The sequence below is a fragment of the Paramisgurnus dabryanus genome, chromosome 12, assembly GCF_030506205.2.
Source record: "Paramisgurnus dabryanus chromosome 12, PD_genome_1.1, whole genome shotgun sequence".
In the NCBI taxonomy this organism is placed as follows: domain Eukaryota; kingdom Metazoa; phylum Chordata; class Actinopteri; order Cypriniformes; family Cobitidae; genus Paramisgurnus; species Paramisgurnus dabryanus.
The window spans coordinates 26,150,894-26,177,841 of NC_133348.1; the positions used below are offsets into that span (position 1 = coordinate 26,150,894).

General features: G+C 42.9%; 1 protein-coding gene across 1 annotated transcript; it reads left to right on the forward strand.

Moving 5' to 3' along the window:
• On the forward strand, positions 1-26,930 carry prrc2c (proline-rich coiled-coil 2C). The gene is made up of 33 exons (XM_065257348.1): positions 1-379; positions 3,062-3,231; positions 4,796-4,973; positions 5,628-5,740; positions 5,904-6,029; positions 6,268-6,560; positions 6,745-6,824; positions 7,692-7,831; positions 8,046-8,133; positions 8,223-8,406; positions 8,500-9,076; positions 9,465-9,637; positions 9,752-10,013; positions 10,161-10,371; positions 10,470-12,896; positions 13,272-13,432; positions 13,678-13,832; positions 13,936-14,311; positions 14,404-14,489; positions 14,594-14,788; positions 17,567-17,818; positions 18,169-18,261; positions 18,344-18,445; positions 18,833-19,019; positions 19,104-19,301; positions 19,419-19,540; positions 22,466-22,608; positions 22,845-23,094; positions 23,182-23,490; positions 23,637-23,740; positions 23,828-23,954; positions 24,090-24,329; positions 25,336-26,930. The coding sequence occupies exons 2-33, from the start codon at positions 3,117-3,119 to the stop codon at positions 25,585-25,587; spliced, it is 8,319 nt and encodes a 2,772-aa protein (XP_065113420.1). The 5' UTR covers positions 1-379; positions 3,062-3,116; the 3' UTR covers positions 25,588-26,930.
• Positions 26,931-26,948: the final 18 nt, after the last annotated feature.

Here is a 26,948-nt window from a genome sequence, read left to right on the forward strand (position 1 = left end):
TGTGCGACAGGCCGCGGCGCGAGCGGGGCCCTCTCTCGAGTGCAGCAGAGCCCAGTCTCAGCACGAGACCGCGAGAAACCGCTAACCGTCCGTTACTGCTCACCTCACACCGGCGGTGCAAACGGACAGAGATAAATACGACGAAAAGACGCGGAACCGAAACAAGCGCATCTCCTTCTCGCGTGTGGAGGAGGTTTTGTGTGTCGCTAGCTTTTCGGCTAGCTGCAGCGGTGTGGGAATAGCATAGCACGAGCTTTTGTAATCCACAGCCGGTCGCACACATTTAAACACACGGAGAATACTAAGCGGGCCGGGATACGAAATCTTTGGACGGACTTAACGATATACCTGAGGAGAGAGTCAGGACCGGCGGATACAGGTATGTCAACGGCTAGTCACCATGCCGCTGTATTTGAAAAGAAAACTCAATCCTGCTAGTCAATGTTAGCACTGCCGCGAGACACTCGCACGACAAATCACATCAATATCATATCATCAGCAGTCTGCTTTCGTGTTCGTTTACACAGCTTTATTTATTGTTAACAGATGTGGGGTTAAAATGTCTGTAAAAAGACAACTCGATAGCCAAAAGGGGGATTTAGGGAAGAATAGAGGTTTAGAGGCCCATCTAACCAGCCTTCTCGAGAAATGTCTGTCTTTCTCAATGAAATGCAGTGCTACTTTTTTGGAAAACTGTTTGATTTGATCCACAATATGCAAGCTGAATCCACACGGAATTATTTTTAGTGTATTTTCAAGCAGAAAAGTAAGTTCACAGTCATGAGGAAGAGCTGCACGCAGGCACTAGTTATCCAGCGTCCTATTCTTGGTTTACATAGGAAGGATAGCCAGAGGTGATGGCTTCCATGACTTTTCCCAACTACATCAAACAAAACATTAAAATCAGTGCATGCAAATGAGCAGACATCGCTCTCACTTTAGGCTGTGCAAGTTGCGTGATTATCACTTGGTAGACTTGCTAATTTTTCAGCTGTATAAACCTTAAACGTATGGTTAGATAACTGCTGTGTATTACAATCTTGTGTTTCATAAATAAACCGCAATGGATCAAGCATTCTTATTGTGCCACCTAAACATTGCAATGTAATGTGCACATGATACGAGGATGTTTACTGGATCCTGTAGACTGCAGGTCCATGAGATTTTGTGATCACAGGATTGGTAAAAGAGAGTCAGAGGATCAAAGCACAAGATTTTTAACAGAACCAGGAACAAGTAAACATTAATTGAGGTGAATTTTATCTTTTTACTTCCTTCAGTTATTAAAGATCACATGTATTCATAAGAGGAAATGCCATCACCAACACTGTTGATCAAAACAAGACAAGTTTTTAAGATTCAGTTTGAACCATAAAAACATATTATTATAATTTAACGTTGGTTGAGAAGATCCCTGATCAATCTATTGAAAATGCTTTCAATTCCTATTGAATTTCCTTGTCCCTCGGGGATTTCAGCTCAATGCCAGTGATTGCCCGGATGCTCACTTGGGAACATCAGAGGAAAACTGGCACAGTGATTGGCTTGTGCATTTTGGAGGCAGATGGCCAGGTGATAGGGGGATGATGGGATTGGGTGGAAGCAGGGAAGACACAAAATTAACTTCTACATAGGAAGACTTATCTTGCAGCAAAATTGACTTCATTATCTCAGATCCAGTTCTTAATCATCTGTTAAAATTAAAATATTTAATCATCTGCAGCAAAAACCCAAACTGTATTATAGTTTCCTTACTGTGTGTTAATGTGTCTCAAGCCTGGAATCAGTTACTTGTAAGCAAAGTGATATTTCAGCCTTAAGCATTTTGGTTTTAAACATTTGGCCTAATGGAGACATTCAAAAGGTGACTCGCAGTCCATTGTGTTCATTGAATCTGATTGTCCCACTACTGACCTAGAATAAAGAGAAATTTAAGAAAGCATTGGCCTGTGCCGTCCCCCTGAGTTTAACAACCTTCATCCTTTTTGTTTTGTACTTATTGTTTTTCTGTTCCTGTCTTTCTACTTACATCTAAAGATATCACAGACCAGACAGGTGCATTAATGATGAATGTTGTGTATGGACTAGGAGGAAGTTTGCATGTAACTAAAGCTGAACCAGTTTCTTTTTAAAATGATTTTCTTGCCATTTGTAGATGCCAAAGATGACTGCTTTCATTTTCATCCTATCTTATAGTCATGTGACTTTCCTTTGTGTGTTTAGTGAAAGCTATTAGGAAGCTGCTTTGAGTTTGGGATGATTTGACCCATAGATGCTTTTTCTTTATTATAAAGGGTTTAAATGACAGCCATTTCTTCAGAGTTCAATTTGGCTTCGTGATGCTGTGTGTCTGAATATTTCAATGTTATTTTTGTTCTGTATGTAGCATGATATTTTTCACATTTAGGTTTAAAACGGTTGTAAGGAGTGGTGTTATGTGGTACAGGGACAGGCGAATGTAATTATTTATATGTGGATGTGTGGAGGTGACCCTGTTGCTTCAACTTTGCTGTCTTGGCATAAACCCTGACACCACATCAATTATGAATGAAGCCCCATGTGGCTAATGGTAGATTACTGAACCCCCTCCATGCGCCCTGTCAATCCACCATCATTCTCCACTGACACGTTGTGATTTTTAATACTGTGGGGGTCCTGACTGCATTTATGCTCTGTGTACTTGTAAATTGTAATAAACTGATACTGTGTGTCTGTCAAGCAGGCAGTGTTTGGTCATTTTGAGGTTATCAATTAACAAAATTAGGGGTTATTCTGCTTCAAGATTCATTTTGTTCATTTATTATTTTAGTATAGTGGAATGTGTATTTATTATGGATGGTTTTATGCATGATATTGAACCAATGTGCTATAAATTACTAGATGATGTGGTGAATAATGTGCAATACAATAATGCTATACATTTGTAAAATCAATTTGAACATATTAAAAAAAGCCTCACATGATATATAGCCTAAGAAAAAAGTCTTCCAGCTAGATAGTCGAGCATGCATCTGCGTTTAATGTTTAAGTAATCTTTAATTTCTTGATCATCTTAATAAAGGAGCTGGTTCTGAGGGGTGAGACCGCTGGACCAGACTCAATGAGTTTCCAGCGCAATGTCCGAGAAGTCAGGGCAGAGCACCAAGGCAAAGGATGGCAAGACCAAGTATGCAACCCTTAGCCTCTTCAACACATACAAGGGCAAGTCTCTGGAGACCCAGAAAACTGCAGGTGAGATGCTTGAGCATCCTTATGAAGAAACCAAGTTATGGTTAATTGTGGGGCTGCTCGATTATGGAAAAATTCAGAATCCGGATTACTTAATGACTTTATACACATGCATTTATATATACACACACACACACACACATACATATATTCATTTACACACACATACATATAAACATTTAATTCAATTCAATGTATTTGTTTAATTTTGTCGTAGAAGGCTACATGTGACAAAGCGGTGTTACCTTCAGAAGTGTCTTATAAACACTTATGTCCAGCGGAAAGCGATTTATATTTTAAAGAGGAGGGACAGATTTGCCTCAGCTTGCTTAAAATGCTTATAACTTTACAAACATAAACAGAATTACTGCCTAGTGATTTGACTTTGGACAGATGCGAGAGCACAGCTCTCTGCACGTGCTAGAGATAGGTGCCATTATACAGCTGATTATATTTAAAAATCTGAGGGATAGTTTGCCTCTACCCACTTGAAACACAAAAAACGTAATACATGATGGATTACTACTTTGTATTCAGACTTCAGACAGATGCGAGAGCGCGTGCATGTGCGCGCTGGATTTAAAACACAAAATTAAATTAGAGAAACCGAATGCGGCACAATAATCGAATTACCTCGATTATCTTGTTTTTGCAATTGGAATTAGCAAAAATTGAAAACCGATTAAATGCACACAGCCCTAGTTAATTGTTATTGAGTTTTCAGTCGTTTGTGTCTGGGGAGTCTGTGAGATAAACATTTACTCCTGTTAGAGCAATGTAACTCCAAAATGAAACAAAACGTAATTAATGAATGCTTACCTTTAGGATAGCGTTTTTACTGTTTCACCGCCAGCATTTTTCATGATTTTCACAAAAGTTTAATGCCTAGGGCAATACTTCCGGTTTTTATAAGTTTTATAAGCCACCTGGTGGATAATAGCGGCATTGCAGATTGACGAGATATCTCGTCAATGGCGGGGAAAGAGTTAAGGGCAATAACAGGGATTTTATTGCTATGATTGGTAAGCCCATAAACCCTGTAATGTCTGCTAATGTAAATAAAAAAATCATTTTATTATGGTAATTAGAAGCTTAGAAGAAAGAGCTTGGGAATAATTGGGATTGCAAAACTCAAAAGTAAATTACTTTTTACAGGTTTATTCGTCATTGCAAGACAGCACAGTAAAGTCTTAACATTCTTATAATTGTAATGTTCTCTTTCGACTTTTGGGGACATTATAACATGGACATGTTTGTGTAAGATTCTCCGGTTTAAGTCTTGGTACAATTTTGCCCTCTTATAGTTCACTTAGTTTGCATAAGCATTGTTCATTAGAGTGAAGTGTCAAATAATGGACTGATGTTTTTGACTGTTGACCCCCCCCCTCACATCCCCAATCAGCCTCCTGTGCATCACTGGATCAAATAAGCAGCCTTTGTCCTCTGATCACCCCCATGCATTTATATGAGCTTCACGAAACAGACACTTGTGCTAACATCCCAGATAATATTTTGAGACTCAAATTTATAAATGGGCTGAGACATTTGTATTTCTTCTTTCACTCAGTTGCCGCCAGACATGGGCTCCAAAGTTTGGGCAAAGTTGCGGCCAGTCGGCGCATGCCCCCTCCGGCCAATTTGCCCAGCCTAAAAGCAGAAAACAAAGGCAACGACCCCAACGTCAGCATCGTACCCAAGGACGGCAGTGGGTGGGCCTCCAGACAGGATCAGCCAGGAGACGAACGGTATGACTGCATCTTCCTCTTGACTTCTTTGTTTTATTACAGAGGATATCCAGGTGTTTTGAACGTACTTGAGTGATTATTGAAATAAACTCAGTGTTGCATTTGACTTGTTTACATGACTTACTAGTGGTTTTAGGATTTTGATTTGAGAATTTGGGGGTTCCTTTGCTGTTTTGATATGCAATGTCTTTGCTGCTGATTTATTTTGGGTTTATTTGTAAAGCTTTAGTTAACGAGATAAGGTTGTCTACTAAATGTAAGTTTTGCTAAAATATTTCAATTGGATGATGGTTCAGACATGTAGTTCCTGCTGTGAGATCAGATACTTGCCATCCCATAAATATTAGAGTGTTTTTTTGGGCTCTCTATATGAAGAGATAAGATGCAAAACCCTCTAAGTGTGTCTGATGTGTTTGCTTGTAAATTAGCAATTTTTTTTATCAGCCCCTTAATGGATTCTGCCATTTTAGATATTTCTGAATGGTCTGAGACCAGAATTAAGCGAATCCGATTAAAAACATATTTGATGAATGTGTACCTGTCGAGACAATTCGTTTAACATCGTTATCTTGACGGAGGTTTTATTGAGCGACTTTTGCATCGGGGCTCTTCATATGCTTTTGTACCAATAACCCTGCACTAATGTGATTGCAGGCAACAAGAGACCCCTCCACCACAGCCCAAGCCAATTGTGACCCAGACCTCCGATGCCCCTGTCGGAGGCAGCCGCTCCTGGGCCAACAGCAAGCAGCCTGGGCAAATAGACGGTACCCTGTTTTTTTTTTTTTTAAATCTTCCTATTTATTCATGTGTAGTATTGTTACCAGCTGTAAATCCTTACTTGTATCGAAACATTAAAGAAAAAAGGCTATTAAAATGATGATAATTTTGACTGCCGAGTGTGGTACTTAAATGGTTCTGCATGTGCAGGAGCTCCTCGGATGAGCAGTCAGTTCCATCATGAGTTTCCGAGTTTGCAGGCAGCGGGTGAGGTCGAAAAAACAGCCGAGCAGGAAGATGAGCCCTATGGACCGGGCCCAAGCCTCAGGCCTCAGAGTAAGAGCATCATCTTTGTCTTTTACTTTGTTTAACAGCTTGCATGCAATTGATTCGTTCTTACTACACATGTAACAGATCATTTTTATTGCATCAGAATAAACACAGGGTCCATTATTTTAGAAAGCGGTGTACTTTGTATATTCTAACTAGAATTAATCATCAAAGCACCATCTTCATTGTGTTAGTGATATTTCTATAATCTCTGTTATTTATGTTCTTACTAATCTTTGCTCAGATGTGGGAAGCTGGCGAGAAGGTGGAGGCAGAAACTTAAATGTTGTTCCCAGTCCCTCAGAGGCAGACAGTAAGCCCTCTGAGGAGTCAGGAGTGGGTCGAGGCACACCATCTCCCTCAGGGGACTCTGATGAGGCAAACAAACCCTCTGCTGGGGAGAGCAGAGAAAAGCGAGATGCCAGAGACCGTCTCCCACCTGCTGGTCCTCAGCATAAACTGAATGGTGGGCAGCAGCCACCAGGAGGCATGTCATCACAGTTCCATGCCCAGTTTAGGAGCATGATGCCACCATATGTGAGTAATGACATAATTCTGTCATTATTTATCATTATTACTGCAAAATTTCTGTTCTGTTGTTTTTCTATAATTGGTCATCTGATAGCCAGGCTTCTTGAAATGTGCATGCTGAATAAAAAAAATCTCAATTGTATTGTGAAACCGTGTGTTAATGCTTTTATAACGAACTTGATCTTTTCAGATGTTCAATGCTTACCCTCGTGGGCCCTTTCCACCTGTACAAGGCAATTTTAGATACCCTGGACAACAGGAAATGTCCAAGTAAGGACTTTTTTACATTTGCCTTTAACCTCCTAAGACCCAAGCTTGGGTTGTCTTTTTATTTTTTGATTTCTACAAGCTATTTTGGGGTTTGAAAGAAGCAATAAATATAATAACCAAATATTTTTCTTTGAACATAAAGCAGTGTAATTGTCCATGTTTGGGTACAACAGGTTCCAGTTACACAGAATTAAAGAGATAGTTCACCCAAAAATTAAAATTATGTTATCATTTACTCACTCTTATGTTGTTACAAACCTGTATACATTTATTTGTTTTGATGAACACAAAGGAAGATATTTTGAGAAATTTTGTATCCAAACTGTTCGTGGACCCCATTTACTTCCATAGTAGGAAAAAAGAATACTATGGAAGTAAATGGGTGTCCGCAAACGGTTTTATTACAAAAATTTTTCAAAATATCTTCCTTTGTGTTCATCGAAACAAAGAAATTTATACAGGTTTGTAACAACATAAGACATAATAACATCATTTTCCTTTTTGGGTGAACTATCCCTTTAAGTATTATTGTGCAAACATCCAGGTCTTAGGGGGTTAAAGTTAAGGTTTTGTTTATACAGTCCAACTTTAATGTTTTTTGTAGTTAATTAGTATAATTATTATAAATCTTATAATTTATTGTTTTGTTTGTTTGTATTTTGAAATTTAAAGATGTATCACCGTCAAAAAGAAAAATGAACACACTTTTTTTTATTCAAGGCTTAAAATATCAAAATCAAAACTTTTGCCTGATTAGTCGATTAATTGAAAAAGAATCTCAGATTAATCGCTTAATAAATAGAAAATAATCGTTAGTTGCAGCCCTAGTTTTTGTGTATTTATTTTTTTATTCTCTCCTTCCTTTAGGGGTCTGCGGCCTGGTGTTAGACCATCAAAACCTTCCTCTCAGCAATGGCAACAGGGCCCAGACCGACCATCAATCGTTAGTGCCACTGAATTAAAAGAGCTAGACAATCTGGACACGGAGGCAGATGAAGGCTGGGCAGGTAAGAGAGCCCATCTTTATCTAGATATATATGACTCAAATAACAATACAGAACATAATATGAGAGTCTTTATGCCAAGTGTAAAAAAAATATTAAAATATGAAGTTGTGGAAATCTACCTCATACAAGTCCAAGCTTGACTGCGCATTCACTGGACGACTTTTTCACCTTTACATTTGTTTTATGGTAATTAATGAGATTGTTGTTTTTGTAGGTGCCCAAATGGAAGTTGACTATACTGAGAAATTAAACTTTAGTGATGATGAGGAGAACCACACGCCTAAAGATAAAGGAGATAACTGGTAAGCAATCCTTTTCTGGGGCACTGAACCATTTTTAATCTTGACAAAAACTGGCATGTGTCCTAAAAATATTTCTCGCTATAATACAGGGATTGGATGGTTAAAGTGGATCGTATGCGGGCAAGAAATGCTGATGCCCAGGAGGGATGGAAAGAAGTAGCAGAAGAAAGATCTGACAGCAAAAGCTCATGGGTAGAGAATGTAGACCCCAGGGCACCCTCCCCTGGCAATATTGGCCATTATACCAAGATGGCACCTTCGCAGGACCAACAGGTAATATGTCAAAAAAATACCACTGATAACAGAACAGAAAAGTGTAATTTGTTGAACTAATTTGTTAAATTGCACACATTATAAATTGTCCAGGGACATACAGTGCGTTCTATGGGAAGTGGTGGCCCTCGTGTTACAAAGCCACCAACTGGAGCACCCCCTACTGGTGAGGAGGAAATAGAGGCATGGCGACAAAAACGAAAGAAGCAGTCAGAGCTTTCAGAAGCAGTTGAACGTGCTCGCAGACGACGTGAGGAGGAGGAACGCCGCATGGAGGAACAGAGACTTGCCGCATGCAAAGAGAAACTTAAGCAGCTCGAGGAGAAACAACGACCTCCTACGACTACAGAAACTACTAAACCAACTGTGCAAGCTCGCAGTGAACACCAGGAAGTGACTGAAACTGTGCCTAAACTATCTGCTGAAACTCCTCCACCTCAGCCCCCACCTCCCTCTGCACAGCAACCATGTCCCCCTATGCCAACCCATGAAAGGACAGAGCCCAGTGTGGAGGAGGTGCCCCAGTTTGTTACCCGGCAGCCTAGCCCTCCAGTCCACAGGACTGCACCGGAGCCCCAGATCAAGGTTGATACTGCTGTAACTGAGGAGGTGCATAGACAGGTGGAGAGACAACCAATGAGAGACTACTTCAGTGCTGAGGAATCCAGAGGTAAATGTGTATTTGTGTATAGGTAAATGTATTCAGTTCTTTATCTACTCATTCAATGTTTCATAAAAACAATTCAAGTTTAAAACTACGTGATTGGTCGGAGACAATGGTTAAGTGAGCAGTGCTTCGACATATGGTGCAGACGCACTTTCGACGGTCTGAGTTCAAATCTCGGCTCGAGGTCCTTTGCCAACCCTGTACCCCTCTCTCCACCCTATACTTTCCTCTCATCTGTAATACAGTCTATCTTATAAAGGCAAAATTGGCCAAAATCATAACTTTAAAAAAAAACCGTATGCACACATTTGATAAATGAGCTTTACTATTCGATTGTTATGCAGTGTACTAATTTAAGATTTAAAATGCTTTAATTTTTGCTTATTTTCAGTTGAGGAGCCTCAGATCTCTTTGTCCAGATTGGATCACTGTGTTACTGAAGATGCACCTCTTCCACAACTGGATAATGAAGGAGATATGGGAGCTGCTGTTCGTCCTTCAGTAACCTCTGGATATTCAAAACAGTTCCAGAAGTCTTTGCCACCCAGATTTCTCAGACAACAGGTTCTCTTAGGCTGTTACATTCTTTAAGTCATCAGCATTAGCTTGAGTCTTGTTTAGATGACAGAATAGCAGATTAGTTTTAATATTGTTAATTTTTTATCGTAAATTGTTTAGGAACAGCTCAAACAACAACAGTGGCAGCAGCAGCAACAACAGCAGCAGCAGCAGCAGCAGCAGGGTGGTGGAGGTGGTCCAGTCTCTCCCTCAGGAGGTTCTGTTCCCCCTCAGCACAGATCCCTTTACCAACCTATTGGCCCCCACCACCAACACCTTGCCTCGATGGGCTTTGACCCACGCTGGATAATGATGCAATCATACATGGACCCGCGTATTATGTCTGGACGGCCACCAATAGACATGCCTCCTATGCACCCTGGTATGTCATGTGATTTTTGGGGGGGTGGGCATGCCATCATACAGCTGGTTTTGTAATTTATATTAATATTTAATTAGTGCATTTCCATATTCAGACCTTAACCGTAATATTTTCTCATGTATGATGATTTTTGCTTTGCAATATCAGGGAGAATGCCTCCAAAGCAACTGGTACGACGAGAGCCCACAGACAACAGCAGCTCTGGATCAGACTCATTTGATCATCTAACCCGACCGATCAGAGAACATGGAGTTCCGAGTGAGCCTCGAATGGTCTGGGGTTCTGACCCTTATCCCCAGACAGAGTCTTTGTCCTCATCTGCTGCTGCTAAAGGACGAGAAGAAGGAAAGGAGTCAAGGTGAGGCCGAATTGTAGCATGTTGTGTATTCCCGACATTAGAAATGATCAGTTGGTCAAGGAATGAAGTGTTAAACTTTTTTGTGTTTTTTATGTTAGATTGGATGCTGGTCTAGAGCTGGACAGAGGACTTTCAGGTGTCTATTCCCAGGACCATAGCCCACTGGAGCCCCATGGCAAAAGCGACTTCTTTAGGGATTCATCTGAGCCCTTGTCGGCATTTAGTCATGTTACTGAGGATGTACCGAGTTTACTACAGACCGATAGAGCTCCAGTCATCTCTTCATTTGAGCCAGAGGAGGTTCCCCTCTCTTCTTCAGAGGAGGTGGATGCCATTGGTCAAGCTGTGCTGAAAAGGAGTGTATCTCAAGGCTCTAGTCATTCTCTGAAACTGGATGAGCCTAGATTTGAAAGTCTTACCATAGCACAGAAAAAATCACTGGATTTTCCTGATCCAGTGGAAAGGCCAGAGGACAAATCCCGAAAAGAAACATTTGGGCAAGGGTCTGTGATTAACAACCGTTCAACCCCACCTGTGTCTAATGATGGTATGCATAAAACGGACAAGCTGATCTTACCTGCACCCAACAAACAGAAGTCTGAGATGCGCTGGGGGCCTCGTGGGTCAGGGGGCGGAAGAAGAGAGGGACCCGGAGGTGAGCGTCCTGTTAGGAGATCTGGACCTATTAAGAAGCCTGTTCTGCGGGACATGAAGGAAGAGAGAGAACAAAGGAGAGAGAAAGAAGAGCAGCATGGACGCGGGGAGCATTCGAGAAAAGAGGGTGGAGCTGCCAAAGGTGCTACTTCAGCTGCTAAACTTATGTCAGATGGAGCAAAGCCCTCTGGAGAGGGAAAGAAGGGAGCGGTTGAAGCTGAGGCAGGAGCAACTACTGTTGGGGCAAAATCCAGAGATCAGGAGACAACAGCGAGTTCTGCAGCAACAGCTGGTGCAGATGAAAAGGTAGATAAGCCTGTTTCAAGTGACAAACGCCCTGAACCCAAACTACCATCACGCAAGGAGTCCAACCTTCCTCCTAGATCTTACCGCAGGGAGGAAAGAGAGCGAGAGAGAGAACGTGACCGAGACAGAGAGAGGGATAGAGAAATGGAAAGAGATAAGGACTGGCCATCCGATGCCAATTTTAAAGGCCGTGGCAGAGGAGAGTACTATTCCCGTGGCCGGAGTTACAGAGGCAGCTATGGTGGAAGAGGCAGAGGTAGTCGTGGCCGGAGTCGAGGGGATCACCCGTACAGAGAGCCACGGTCACGGCATGATTTGCCATTAAGTGCCCCGGGTGGTGCTGCTGCTTTCCGTTGCCGAGAAGAAAGTGAAACACGGAGTGAGAGTTCAGACCTTGAAGTCTTACCCAAGCGCAGACGCAGGCGAGGCTCAGACACAGACTCTGAAAGCGAAGGCAGAGAATCTGCCAGCGACACCGGAGCTTCAGACCGTGAGCCTAGCACCAAACCTAGCAGGCCGATCCGACGTGAACTGCCAGAATCCCGCCCCTCTAAACCTGCCTCAGGATTTTCGGCTGGACATTTTTCAGAAAAATCAGGACCTCGGGATGAGGAGGGGCGGCCAAAGCCGGGTTTTCTGTTAAAGGGTGAGGCTTCGCGACGGGGCAGGGGTGGCTTGCACGGCAGGAGAGGAGGTGGTAGAGAACGAGGCAGCCACAGATCTGCTCCTTTTCGTCGGGCCCCTGTCAAAGAGGGCACTCAGTGGCCCTCCAAACCTATGGAGACCTTCCGGCCAGAGGAAGCAGATACCTCGCGCACCGACAGCACACCCTCGGAACGACGTCACACCAAATATGACAACAAGAAAATGGGAGAGGCCGGACAAAATGTCAGAGAGAGACCACGGAGACCACGAGCAGCACGCCCTCCCAGACAGGATAAACCCCCACGATTTCGAAGACTTAAGGAACGTGAGGCAGCAGTCGTCTCTGGAGACGTTACACCTAACGTGTCAGGACCTACATCTGTCTCGCCAACATTGTCCAAAGCTCCTGGAACTCATGTTAGGTTGCCTGAAGGAATGTCCGATGCCAACACAGCATCTTTCACTCCTGATGTGACTCCGGAGCTCCCTGTCTCTGAGGTGGTACTTCCTGAAGCGCGAGTCACCACGATAGTTGCTGCTGGCAGCAAATCCCCTGATTTGTCCAATCAGAACTCTTCTGACCAGGCTAATGAGGAGTGGGAGACGGCCTCTGAGAGCAGTGACTTCAATGAACGGCGAGAGCGAGAGGACAGAAAGCAACTCGAAGCAGCTGTGACCGCAACCGCGTCCAGTTCCTCTGCACCTGCACAGATTTGTGGGCCACAGGGCAAGTTATCTACAGAAGGTGTGGCTATCCAAAAAAGAGAATCGGTTGCAGCAGCCAAAAGGAGCTTTTCCAGTCAGCGGCCTGTGGATCGGCAGAACCGACGGGGAAATAGCGGGCCTAAACCAGGTCGAGGATATGGTGGAGGCAAGGGTGAGAGAAGGGGAGGATCTGGAGCCAAATCTGGACGCAGAGGGTGAGTCCTATACAATCATATTCCCAAGTAGTTTATAGGTGATAACTAGGATGCATATGTAGTCCTAAAATCCATATTCTATTTTTTTTCCTTTATCGAACGATTGTTTAAAATGTAAATGTCTTGCATCAATTTCTTATGCATTGCTGCTTTGCGGGGCGCAACATTTTTGAGAAATGCTTTGGAAATGGGAGTCTGCCTGTGTTGCGTATGTGTGGGGCGGGTCTTTCAAAAGATGGCCCAGATTCTGTTGGAGTAGAGGCGTGTTTGTTTAGGTGATTCCAAATGTCAACATTGGCTTTCAGAGATCGTGCACCCGCCTTTAAATTTATGTTATAAAAATGGTGTTTTACTTTTATTTTTTATTCCATACAGGGCTCCTATGCAGAATAATGAGGTGACTCAGATCGGTACAGGTCAGAAGACTGGGAAAGAATCGGCATCCAGCCGCAGGCGAGAAGAAGCAAAGCAAGCTGTCAAAAAACCCAAAGAGAAGGAAAACGCTCTGTCTCAGTTTGATCTCAACAACTATGCCAGTGAGTGCTGAAAACTGCTGTCTTGAAATCAGTGCATTTAATTTACACGGTGTCCTAATTAAAAACATTTTGACGAACCCCTCCAACAAGTAATGTAGGTCTACACTGACAACTGCAAAATTACAGCCAATGAACGGGTTGTTTCCAATGTGTAGCGGATAAACTTATTTCATGCTGTGCTAGTTTTCCAGTAGTCCCAATGAATTTTCTGGAGAATACAACTGTGCATCTCTTTCCTACCCCAGGTGTGGTGATCATTGATGACCATCCAGAAGTCACAACACTGGAGGATTCTCAGTCGAATATGAACGACGATGGGTTCACCGAGGTTGTTTCACGAAAACAGCAGAAACGTCTTCAGGATGAGGAAAGAAGGAAGAAAGAAGAGCAAACTGCTCAGGTATGCAAAGATGTGAAACTTGTTTGTTAAGTTTGATATAATTCATGTCTTTGCCAGTCAAGTCAGCCAGTTTTTCTTTTAAATCTGTCTCTTTGTTCTGCAGAACTGGTCTAAAAAGGGCTCTGGAGAGAAGGGTCGAGGAGGCGGTGGTTCGAAACTGCCTCCACGTTTTGCCAAGAAGCAGCAGCAGCAGCAAGGAATGGCAGCAGGGCAGCAGCAGCAACCTTCAGCCCCCGCTGCACCGACCCAGTCAGTACCCCAGCAGCCTCAACCACAGCCAGCCATCTCTGTGTCACAGCACAATCTGTCCACATCCAATCAGAGCACCAGCTCACCCCAACCGCTAGAGGGTGCTGTAGCACCTCTGGCCCCCGCACCTGTAGACTTTCCTCCAAAGAGCCAGACCCACAACACACTCGGTACTGAACTGTGGGAGAACAAGGTGGCTGGCTCCACCGTTCTCTCTGATGTGAAGAAACGTAGGTTTCTTTTAACTTTGTGTTGCTATTTGTTATTTCTTAAGTGACCTGTATTTACTTCAGTGTTTTATTTATTTATTTATTGATTTTAGTTGGACCTATCAGCCCTCCCCAGCCTCCCTCTGTTAGTGCCTGGAACAAACCTCTCACTTCATTTACGGGGACCGTTTCACCTGAGGTAGGAAGATATTTTAGCAACTTAAATACATTTTGAATATATTTTAAATATTTTGTTAATGAAAATGCAGTGGTGGTTTTGATCATGCGTGTTGTTTTTTTTAGGGTGTAAAAGCGGGCACAGAAAGTGGGGTTGAGCTGGGCATGGACAGTATCCAGTTCGGTGCTCCATCTTCATCAGGCAGCACTGATAGTGACGGTGTGCCCACCTTGCTGGAGAAAACCTCTGACAATAAACTACCTGAACCCAAAGAGCAGAGGCAGAAGCAGCCTCGTGCTGGACCTGTCAAACCTCAGAAGGTAGTCCTCTTGCATCGCTCTTTTTGATGTCGTTTTCCTTTCCTGAAGGATCATAAAACAGCACTTGCAACAGGTTTAACATCTTTAATGTAACAGGGTTATAAAGGTACATAACAAAAAAGTGTGGCTTGTTTTTAAACAAGGGGTGGTCACACTAGACCAGTGGTCACCAACCCTGTTCTTAGAGATCTACTTTCTTGTAGAGTTCACCTCCAACCTTTATTAAACACACCTGAACCTGCTTCACAGCTACCCAAAAAATAGAGGCAGGTGTGCTGAGACACCGTTTACATGTAGGCGGCTATTTTCATAAACGGACATTTCAACCTCTCCGGTTTCAAAAATAACTTTGTGCACACATGTCAGTTTTCAAAAAGGTGTTCATTGACACGTACCTGTGTAGATATGCCATCAAGAGCATGCCATACCTCTAGGCCAGGGGTGTCCAAAGTCGGTCCTGGAGGGCCTGTGTCCTGCAGAGTTTAGCTAAAACTTCCCTCAACACACATGCCTCAAAGTATCTAGTCTGCCTAGTAAGACCTTGATTAGCTGGATCAGGTGTTTTTGATTAGGGTTGGAATAAAACTCTGCAGAGACACCGGCCCTCCAGGAGCAGGAGTGGACACCACTGCTCTAGGCCAATCAGAATCCCGAAAACTGCAACGGATCACTTCCTGTTCCTCTTTTGACAAGGTTGCACTTTTGGTGTAGGTGCCAGCTCTTGCACGTACTGTGACGTTGGCTGCCTAAACATTCGTTTTTCTCATGCAACCGTGCAACCAAAGATTTTCAAAATCTCTCAAAGTTTTTAGAACGAATTGGTTTCAGAGGCGAGTTCTCCGTTTGCGTGTAAACGGAATGCGAAATGTCTCAGTTTTTCAAAATAACCATGTACGTGTAAACAGGGCCTGAAGCAGCGTAAGATCTAAACTAGGCAGGAGGGTAGATATCCAGGAACGGGGTTGGTGACTACTTTGAGCATGTAAATAGTTTTTTGACGTTACTTTGAAGGGAGTGCTTCATCAATTCATGGTCTTTGGCTTTATTCATATTTGCTTTTTTAGTGTATGACGAACCGTTTTTCTACTGGTCAGAGTTCACCAGACTTAAACTTTAAAATATCTTTGCATGAGCTTCTGTTTTCAGATCTGGCGCATTTTAATGGAAGTCAATGGAGTGTACTGTGTAGGGATGGGAATCGAGAACCGGTTCTACTTAAGAACCGGTTCCCAGTGAATCGATTCCTTTGAACCGTAAGCATGCCTGCTTAACGATTCCGCTTATCGGTTCCGCTCGTTGCAAATGACGTCACACACACGCTGTGTTGTTTTGGTTTAGAACGCAGCAAACATTGCATCGAGGCAGAACGATCCAAAGTTTTGTTATATTTTGTGGTGGGCAGAGCGAGGCTTCGCGAAACACTGAAACAGTTGAATCAGTAACTTATATTTCACGCGAACATAAGACAATATGGTCGCGTTGCATGACTGTCGCGTGTTTGATACACTATACACAACAACACCAGTGAGTCAAGCACCAGCGGAGCTAACGGGACGCCATCTGTTATTAATGCAAAAGGTAATGTGTTAATGTTAATGTGAGCGCCATTTCATTATGTAAACTTTTACTATACGGATAATATCCGGTGTCATTGTCCATCAAATTGCTGACGGCCAGAGTCTGGCTGGCTCTCACACTGGCTCAGAGAGATTGCAGAAAGTATCTCTCGTGGACCTCTAGCTACTCCGTTTACAAAGGCAGGGAGGAATAAAATGACCGAGGCGAGGATAAACACATTTCACCGAGCAGTAGAGGCGGACACTACTTAAGTATTTCTAAAAGTACATTTTCAAGTATTTGTATTTTATCAGTGTTTTTGTATTTTTTTGAAAACATACATTCCAAATATTATCATAATTGTAACTCCACTACATTTCATAATTTCAAGTTTTTGGTTTATATTTAATATTTAAGTACATTAAAAATCTAGTAATGTTTTTTACTTTTACTTAAGTAAAAAGTACTTTTACTCAAGAAAAGTAAAAGTACACAATTTTTATGTAATTATGTATTAAATCAATTTTAATATGCAATATAAATACACAGTATGATTCTATGCTTTAGAATGTAGTGAACATTTGTTAGTAAAGTAAAGTAATTTTTTTACGAGACAACACTCTGATAAAGCACAGATGCTTGGAAAATGAAACTAAAATACTCAAGTAGTGTCCCCCTCTGCCGAGCAGTGACTAAGTTTGTGGTAAAGGGTTTGCATCCGTTTGCAACAGTAGATGCCTCTGCATTTCGGTAGGTTTATTTGCTGTATTTTGTCCAGCATCATGTCTTTAAAAGAAAATAACAAATGCATGCATGACCAAAAGTTGCAGGTTTTATGTCAGTCTAGTTCTGTTTTATTAATTCCTAGTCCTATCACATTTACTGGTTAAGAAACACTGCCCTAGACTATAGGTCCCTGGACTTTACTTTAAGAAGTAGCTCACCTACTTTTAAGTTTGTTCATGAGGTTACTACACATAATGTGTGTATACTCTGTTCTGTGTCTTCTGAACAGATATTAAAGTGAGTTAATACAAACATACAAATTTGTACTTATTCCCTCACCCAATGAGAATCGATAAGAGAATCGGATTGATAAGCAACATCGATAATGGAATCGGAATCGTTAAATTCTTATCAATTCCCATCCCTAGTACTGTGACTGGCCCATTAGACACAGTGGTCTAAATTGTTAAACTCACGATTGTTTCTCATCCACAGCTGCCTGAAATCCCTCCTCCAGAACACAAGGAATACAAACCTGGTCCCATTGGTAAAGAGCGTTCTCTCAAGAACCGCAAAGCTGCTAAAGACGTGCGCCAGTCCGACGGAGAGGGGCTGGATAAAAGTGGAGCTGGAAGCGGTAGAGACAGAGACTCAAGCTCACCCACTAAAGACAAGGTTCCTGAGCTGGGTGGAGACATTGAGGGCATGATCACTGCTCCATCAGCTGAATACTCTAGCAGCTCAAAGGTGAACAGCAATGAATGTGTACAGCCTCAATACGTACATGTGATGATAATGTTTTATTGACCTTCCTTTTATGCATTAGCATAAGTCATGCATAAGTATACTTAAAAATAAAACCATAAGTTAGCACGTTATTGTTGTTTGGCTATTGTGTGCACCTAGCGATATCACCTTGCTAGAATATTCAAGAGTGATGTTTGCTACATCACACACACAACCAAATGTTTATGTTTGCAAGACATGTAAACGCTTGTATGTAATCAACAAAAATAGAATATTATAATGAAATGTGGGCACCAGCCAGGTGTTCCTCGTTGTGTCTTTCATTGTCAGTGATATATATTTTTTTGTAGGAATCGGTGACTGACTACACAATCCCTTCCTCCTCATTGGCTGACAATGTCCCCACTGCAGGGACCAAAATGGAGGAGAGCCTGGTGGCACCTGTTAGTACTTCAATACTGTAATTACTTTGTGTGTATGTGTATGTTTGTTCTGCATACTAATTTTGTTTTTTTTGTGATTCAGGTGGCACTTCCTCATTCATTGCCTCTTCCACGAAGAGAAGCACTACAGCAGGGTTCTGGCCTCACCAATGTCTCTCCCGCTACCGTTGACCTCACGCTTAAAGTAAGACATCTTTCATGCTTGTCTTTCGCAGACATTTCAGGCCATATTTTGCATTGTTTACAAAGTTTTTGAAATGACATATTTTTGTAAAATCTTAAATCAAAATAAGTTTAATCAGCGCTGTCTCACCTGTCACATTGTCCACTACGGTAGCACAGGAGGAGAAGTTGGTTCGATAGCATTGAATACATGATAGCATCAAATACCCTACCATTAGATAACTACAGAACACAGTGTAAATAACAACGTTTTGGGTTTTGGCAGTTTAAATGTCCATGTAAACCTTTCTTTTGAATCTAACAATGTCCAAACTATTTCAATAAGAAAAACCAGTTACCATTTCTAGTAGCATGGTTCATTACTCATTTCTTACTCATTGATCTGCAGATGGAGTCGGCGCGTAAGGCATGGGAAAACTCTCCCAGTTTAGTAGAGAAGAGCTCTCCCGTCACCTCCTCTGCCTCCCCCATCACAAGTGGAGGAGGAGCAGGCAGTGCCCCCTTCAACTCCTTCTCCAGTGCGTCTGTGCCTCAGATACCTGTGGCCTCTGTTACTCCCAGCACCTCCCTATCAGGTGAGTGCACATAATTTACTTAGACCTGTCTGTAGTCAATAATAAAAAATGAAAATGCAAAATATTAAATTTGGGCTGTTACAGGATCTGCAACCTACACAACGTCGTCTCTCAGTACAAAGAGCACGTCAGCGTCTGACCCTCCCAACATCTGTAAAGTAAAGCCACAGCAGTTGCAGAGTTCAGGAATGTCCAGTAGTAACTTCTCGCAGCTGGGCTGTGCACCCTCTCTCTTACCACAGCAGCAGACCCCACAAGTGTTCGTATCCCAGTCTGCAGCAGGTAAATGCTTAATGTTCACACCTTCACAAGCTCTCGAAATACATACTTTCTCATCTTTTTCATTTCATCTGTTGGTTGTTTTAGTCGGTAAGTTGATTTTGTTTTAAAATTGTTTAGGTTCTGCAGCCCAAATCCCAGCCTTCTACATGGATACCAGTCACTTGTTCAGTACTCCCCACCCTCGCCTGGCTCCTCAGTCTTTAGCCCAGCAACAAGGATATCAGCCTGGACTCTCACAGGTATAAACATTTTGCAGTGTCCTGTCATTAGGAGAAGCCTTGTTGAAGATCCAAAAAGCACATGCATCCATCATAAGAGCTATTATGACCATGGCGCACTTCATGTCGATTTTCGGTCTCATGGCTTTAAATTGCGCATGCTCACTTAAGGGGATCGCACCCCGGCCGCGCAGCTCAGCGCCTCGCCGTTCTGATAAAGTCGAACACATTGTTTTCTGTGAATATATGCACACCAGAGCCGCCAGATGGCGCCTGTCCACGCCGCCCAGCTGTGACTCAGGAAGTTGCTCAAATCCCTATCGCGCCACTCACATAGTTTAACATTAAAAAACATATTTGTTCCAAAATCATTAAGGATTAACATTGGCTGCTAACATATATTTTGCATTTTGAAGTAGACGCTGACGAAGCTCGCGCTATTTCATGTGCACTTCCGGTTTACAATACCTCGGAGTTGTCCTAGACGCGACTCAGTGCGAACGTAGCTGCGCGGCCGGAGTGCGACCCCCTTTAGTCTAATGGCGCTTTTCCATTGCATAGTACCCCACGGTTTAGATTAGTTTGGGTCGGGTCAGCTTACTTTTGGGAGCTTTTCCATTGGGTGCAGTACGTAGTACCTGATACTTTTTTCGTACCACCTCGGTTGGGATTTCAAGCGACCCGAGCTGATACCAAACGTGATGCGAAAACACTGTAGGTCACTGATTGGTCTGAGAGAAGCGTCATCGCTATAATGTAAATATTAGCTTTAGCTTACTGCTAGCTTGCGCTGTCTCAAGCAAACATGTTGTTATCTGTGTTCTGCTATAAGTTTCCAAACACCCTTTTAGCGATGAAAAACATCCACAGGTTGAGAATCCGGGACACCATAACAGTTTTTTCCAGACTTGCAGTTTGTGGCGGCACATTCGCGATGAGCACGTCCGCATTATATATGCTTGCATGCAACTTGAATGAGGCTCAGCGGAGCGCCGTCGACTGACGCCACGGGTCGAATGTTTGAACAGAAACTGTCATGTGAGACAGAGGTAGTTATAAACGCGATGTGCAAACATCTATTTGTGGTCGCCAATTTTAATTTTGTGGCAGACTGAGAAATAAATGAATGTATGGGAATGTACAACAACGCTCTCACTTGTATGATGTCACAGTAGTAGGCAGCGTAAATATAACGACACGCCTATAATCCTTCCCACTGCGAAGTGATACTAAACTCGATGGAAAAGCTAACCACGCCAAAGTGAGGTGAGCTGACCCGACCCAAACTAAACTAAACCGTGGGGTACTATGCAATGGAAAAGCGCCATAAGTGGGTCCCATCTGTCATTTTTACGCTCTGAAGTGTGCTCATCAGCGCCTCCTTTGCACCCTTGATGCGGTCTTCAGTGAAGCTGCACTGCAGCAGGCTTTGCGCACTTTACCAACCCAGAAGTCCTTGCGAAAGAGCAATCAGACGACGGATGGTAGGAGTTCACACTGATGGGCAACTTCTCTTTCTATTTTTGACGTGACTCTTTTTGGCTCAAGACTGTCCCAAAATACGACCCGGGTGCACCCTCGTGGACTCGCGTCAAGGGTCCCTAAGGTCTGCACTACATGATGTCATCAAAGTGTGGACTCTGAGAAAGTCCATAAGTCCGGAGTGTGTTACATTTAGGACAGGGCCATCAAATAAGTTATCCAAATGACTCCTTGAATTAATTTGTGAAGTGAAGTGATAGGTTTTGCGAAAAGAAGATTCCTATTTTGAGCTTATGAAATTGAAACTAAAACAAGTACATATTACCACCTGCTGTAAAGTGCCGTGTCCACGGATGGGGCAGGGTTTTGGGTGCAAGAGCCAGCCTCCGTTTAGTTCTGTACCCGCCTCATTTGACTGCTTTCCACACGTCACCTATTAAATGATCTGTGGTGCTTTTCCATTGCATAGTACCCCACGGTTTGGGTCAGGTGGGGTCAGCTCACCTCACTTTGGCTTGGTTAGCTTTTCCATCGAGTTTTGTAACACTTTAGATTGGGAGGCATTACGGATTATAGGCGTGTTGTTATATTTATGCTGCTTACTGCTGTGACATACAAGTGAGAGCGTTGTTGTACATTCCAGTACATTCATTTATTTCTCAGTCTGATACAAATTTAAAATTGACCTCCACAAATAGATGTTTGCACAACGCGTTGTCTCGCATGACAGTTTCTGTACAAACACCGGTGGCATCAGTCGACACGCTCCGCTGAGCCTCATTGAAGTTGCATTTAAGCAAATATGCGGTCATGCATGTCGCGAATGTGCCACCACAAACTGCAAGTCTGGAAAAAAACTGTTATGGTGTTCCTGGTTCTCAACCTGTGGATGTTTTTCATCGCTAAAAGCGAGTTTGGGAACTTATAGCACAGCACAGATGACAACACGTTTGTTCGAGAGAGCGCAAACTAGCATAAAGGTAAAGATAATCTTTTACATTATAGCGATGACGCTGGTAGTGAAGATTCTCTCAGACCAATCAGTGATCTACAGTGTTTTCGCATCACGTTTTAGTATCAGCTTGGTCGTTTGGAACCTCAACAGAGTGGTACTAAAAAAATATTGGGTACTACTTACTGCACCCAGAGGAAAAGCCACCAAAAGTAAGCTGACCCGACCCAAACCATGGGGTACTAAGCAAAGGAAAAGCGCCACTAGACGCCGTGTTACATACGTTAAAAATACATTTTGTCAAGAGCCAATGACATTTGAAGTTATGGAGCTGAAGCAAGAAAATCATACATTTGGCAAGGCATTGGACTAAATATTAGAGAAATGTCATTTTTGCCTAAGCTATTTATTGAAATCATAATCTAGACACTAGTCTCCATCTAACAGGTTTATGCTGGATTACTATGGTTAACTAGCATACTTTTTGACTGGTTGTGGTTTGTCTCCAATAGCCAACAGCAGTGCAGCAGATCCCCATTCCCATCTACGCTCCCATGCAGGGGCAACACCAGCACCAGGCCCAGCTGGGTCTGAACACTGGACCTCCTGTGTCTCAACCTCAAGACCTCTTCAGTTCATCCTTACAGCCCTACAGGTACTCTTGCCTGAACTACTAGTGAGAAAACCTCTTAGATCGTTTGCAGCTTTTAAACCTGTTGCTCAGTGCATGCAAGTAAATATTGTGACATTTTAAATTTAAAGGTCATGTCCGTTATTATTTCTGCTTGTTATTCAAAATAGCTGTTTGAAACACAAAGAATGCTCAATTCTAGCTTATTTTCAAAATTAGCTGAAATATAGTTTAAATTAATTACTTGAATTGTATTTTAGTTCCTCTCTTCATAGGTCACAGCAGGCGTTCATGCAGAATAGTCTCTCCCAGACATCCCCCATGATGCTGTCTGGGACACCGCTTCACAGTTACCCTGGTGTTCAACCCCCAGATCTGGGCAAGCCTCAATCCAACCTGGCTTTTCAGCAGACCTCAAACACTCAACATATCCCCATCCTGTTTGAACCTCAGCTAAACCAGCCGTCCGGCATGGGAGGATCACAGCTGATAGACACGCACCTGCTGCAGGTCAGAATTTAATCTAGTTCTCATAACATTTGTGTATTCATCCATGACCGTGTCTAACACTGTTGCATGTTCGGTGATGTTTTACAGCGTCAGGGAATGAGTCAGCACTCAAATCTGTACTCGGGACCAGCGGCGGTCCAGCAGCAGAACAGCTATTACAGCTCAACGCAGAGTGCCAGTTCTGCCCTGCAGCTGGGGCCCGTTCCAGGTTCGCAGTTGTCTTTGCCCAACTTCGGCTCTGGTGGTGGTCAGCCTCTCTTGGCTTTGCCCCAGTCCCTGCCTCCAACCCCTCCCCAAGCCCAGGGCCCCAACCTCAACCGCCAGCCTCCGAGCAATCAGCCCTACCGCGGCCTTATTGGTCAGAATACACACAGCATGATGCAGCCTTCCAATAAGGTTTGTGCATAATATATGCTTTCCAGATATTCAATAGAAAATCGATTTTGTATCAAAAAGTAATGAATGGTCCGATTTACACCCCTAGTAGTAAATGCATAGTTAGTAAGTCTTATTTAGTTGTGCATGACATTTATCTTTTGCAGATGTGTGAGATGGATCTAAAACTCTTTAGTGGTGGAATGGATCTCAAACCTGGAACTCCACCTGTCAGCGCAAGAAGCACTACTCCCACCTCTAGCCCTTATAGGTACATATATCCAACGCCATTAAACTTGTGCTCAGTGTATGCGCAACTATCGGCCCTATAGATCTAACAACTTGTTTGTGTTCGCAGGGCAAGTTCAACAAGTCCCAGCAGTCAGTCTAGCAAGATGAACAGCATGCTGTATCCCAAACAGTTTCAGTCTGCATCTGCGGGAATGCGCATTGCCCAGCACTTCCCAGGACAGTTCAACCCACAGGTCAGCTCTTTGAACACACCCATAAAAATCCTTAAATATTAAAATGTCCTGTTAACGTGTCTTCTTAATGCTATAAAGACATGGCAAGTTTAATGACCTTTAGCTTGTTGTTTACAAATTCTTTCATGCATACAGATGTTGTCTCAGGCCAACATGGTGTCTCCACTGGTGCGTCCAACCCATGCAAACTCCTATCCTGGAGCAGTGCAGCGTTCACCCATGGGTCCCCCTATGTCCCCTAACCTGACTGGAGGTCTGATGCCCCACCCTAGACCCCAACACCCTCCACCTCAACACCCTTCACGTGGACCCTCTGGCCCCCCTTTAGCTCCCCGGGGCACACAGGCTGCACTGAAAGCAGAACAGGACCTTAAGGTGAGTTTAAGCATTTTAACTTCCTTGGATCACAAAGTTATTCTCCCAATAAGACCAAGTGCATTGAACTCTTTCCCCACCAGTGTTTTTTTTTAAAGTTGCCAGGCAGTGGCAGCATTTTTTTGATTTTCACAAAAGTTTAATGATTTTCAGGAAATGTTCTTTAAATATGTAAACATGCAATATCAAATGAAAGAACAGACCCTCTGCTTCCTTTAAACAAAACAAAAATGTTTCATCCTACCTTTATGACCCCTCAAATATGGGGAGGTTTCTTAAAAAATACAAAATTTTGAGCAAAAAGCAGAGATAATTGAATTTTTGTGAAGGGCTTTTGAAAGAAATTCGGTTCAGATCGATGATCGAAACATACACAGAGTTCTTTCTGTTTGCCCTAAGGGAATAATTAAGGGTTTTATAAGGCAGGTAAGAGCGCCATTGGTGGATGATAGCAGAAATACTTATTTGTCATTGGCAGGGAAGCGATTTCTCTTAATTGATTAGTTTACTGGTCAATGGCGGTGAAAGAGTTAATGGGATAGTTTACCCATTTACTTACTCTCAAGTTGTTACAAACCTGTATCGTTTTTCGTTCTGGTGAACATGAAGGAAGATATTTTGAGGATTGTTTGTAACCAACCGATCTGAGGCCCCTCAACTTCCTTAGTAGGAAAAAGTATACTATGGAAGTCAATGTGGCCTCGGATTGGGTTTGGTTACACACATTCCTTAATATGTCTTCCTTTTCTGTCATCATTCATCCTCATGTTGAATTGTGTGAATTTCTTTTTTCTTTGGTGAAAATCATGAAAAACGCTGGCGCTGGCTGGCAACTTTTTTTAAAAACGCTGGCGGTGAAAGAGTTAAGAACAGCATGAGGATGAGAAAATGATTACAGAATTTTCATTTTAAAGTGAACTATCCCTTTAAGGGGTAAATAGGGCTTTGAATTTCCATTGAGGTAGATGCAGAAATATTCCTATATAATTCAATCTTTCTTTCCCAGGCTAAACAGAGAGCTGAGGTTTTGCAGTCCACCCACAAGTTCTTCTCCGAGCAACAGCAACTGAAGGCTCCAGTCAGCAAGTCCATTCGGATGGAAGTGACAGGCAAACCTACCGACAGCATCACATCGAATCACCAGGGGGCGCCACCCGACCGCGCAGAATCTGACAAACCTGCAACCCTAGCGACAACCAAACCTATCCGGACGGGTCCAATCAAACCACAGGCCATCAAACCAGAGGAGAGCAAATAGTAACTGCTTCAGAAAGGACACACAGATCGGAGTAACGCATTGGGAGGTCTGATGCAAGAGGGGCAATGTTTCACAGCACCTAGAGTCTAGAGAGATGGAGGTTTATTGTGAGGTGCTGTGCATTTCTCTCACATTAACTGTGCCCTTTTCCTTCCTCATTATTTTATCAGTACTTCTCTCCTCCACTGGGGTTGGCATTAAGTCGAAAGCGCCCCTTTATTGTGTGAACTGTACATGTCCAGTGAACAATGAAGGTAGACATCATGAATCACTTGCTGCTGAGAACACCATTTTTATAGCAATATTTACTTTTTTCACCTGTCCCCATCTAGAAACACATTTTAGAAAGGCTGATGTTTCCTATTTTTGAAGATGTTTTCGCCTACATTGCTCCTTATTTTCTCAAGCAACCTTTTAAGTTATGGCAATGGAGAGGTGGTGAAATGTGTAAGCGCCCTCACGCGTATCATCTGCACTCATTGCATTCTCCTTATGTTTCACCATAACCACACGTATTGGCCTTAACAATGCTTAGGCCATCGTTTCGGTGGATTAGGACTTTATTACGGATGTATCTGATTAATTCGATGATTGCAGTCTCCACTGTGAGCCTTCTCGGTAGTCTGTGCCTGCAAGAATTGAAGGTTGGGTTTGTGCACAAGTGCACAGAAGAACCGCCAGCCAAAGGTTAGGCATCGAAAGACCCGAATCATTTTAGATGAATATATATGATTTTGATGAAAAGATAGCTCTGCTCAGTCAACAGATTGCAGAATTATAATGGAATGTTTTTTTTTTTTGTAAACGGTTATTCCAGACCAGGCCTATGTTTGTGTCCTAAGCGTAAGCCCCTCCCCTTTTCTGTGACCGTAAGGACAGAGGTAGACACGCCCCCCCTTCTCAAATGAACTCCGGTCTTTCAACCTTTCCACAAAGCTCCCAACCATGCTGCTGACCAGCTCTGACTCTCCTGACCAATCACTGCAGAGGAGGGGCGGGGTTTGGGTTGGGACGAGTGGTCAAGCAATTTAGGTTCAGTACTAAAGAACGTACGCTGTTTTGGTGACCACAGGCCTGAGTATGTAAGGTCTTCAAGCCACTCCTCCTGGGTTGCTATTACAAAGATAGAAGGGGCACACAAATGGGTTTCGGTAAGGCCCCCATTACTTGTTTGTTTAGTATGAACGAACTACAAGCAGAAGGGGAGGAGAGGAAGTTGATTTTTTTTTCTTTTGTTTTACTTGTACAGGGGTTAAATCGCCGTATTAAAATATGTAAGGTCTTATTTACATTCTCCTGGTTTGGTTACAGAAACTAATAAAATAATATGCTGTTAAAAATAAGGTGTGGTTATTTATCTG

Bases quoted from the DNA above. Each gene is read 5' to 3' on its own strand.
- prrc2c (XM_065257348.1), top strand. From the start codon at position 3,117: ATGTCCGAGAAGTCAGGGCAGAGCACCAAGGCAAAGGATGGCAAGACC. The intron at 8,134-8,222 runs GTAAGCAATCCT...GCTATAATACAG, and splicing joins AAAGATAAAGGAGATAACTG to GGATTGGATGGTTAAAGTGG. The intron at 10,372-10,469 runs GTGAGGCCGAAT...TTTTTATGTTAG, and splicing joins GAAGAAGGAAAGGAGTCAAG to ATTGGATGCTGGTCTAGAGC.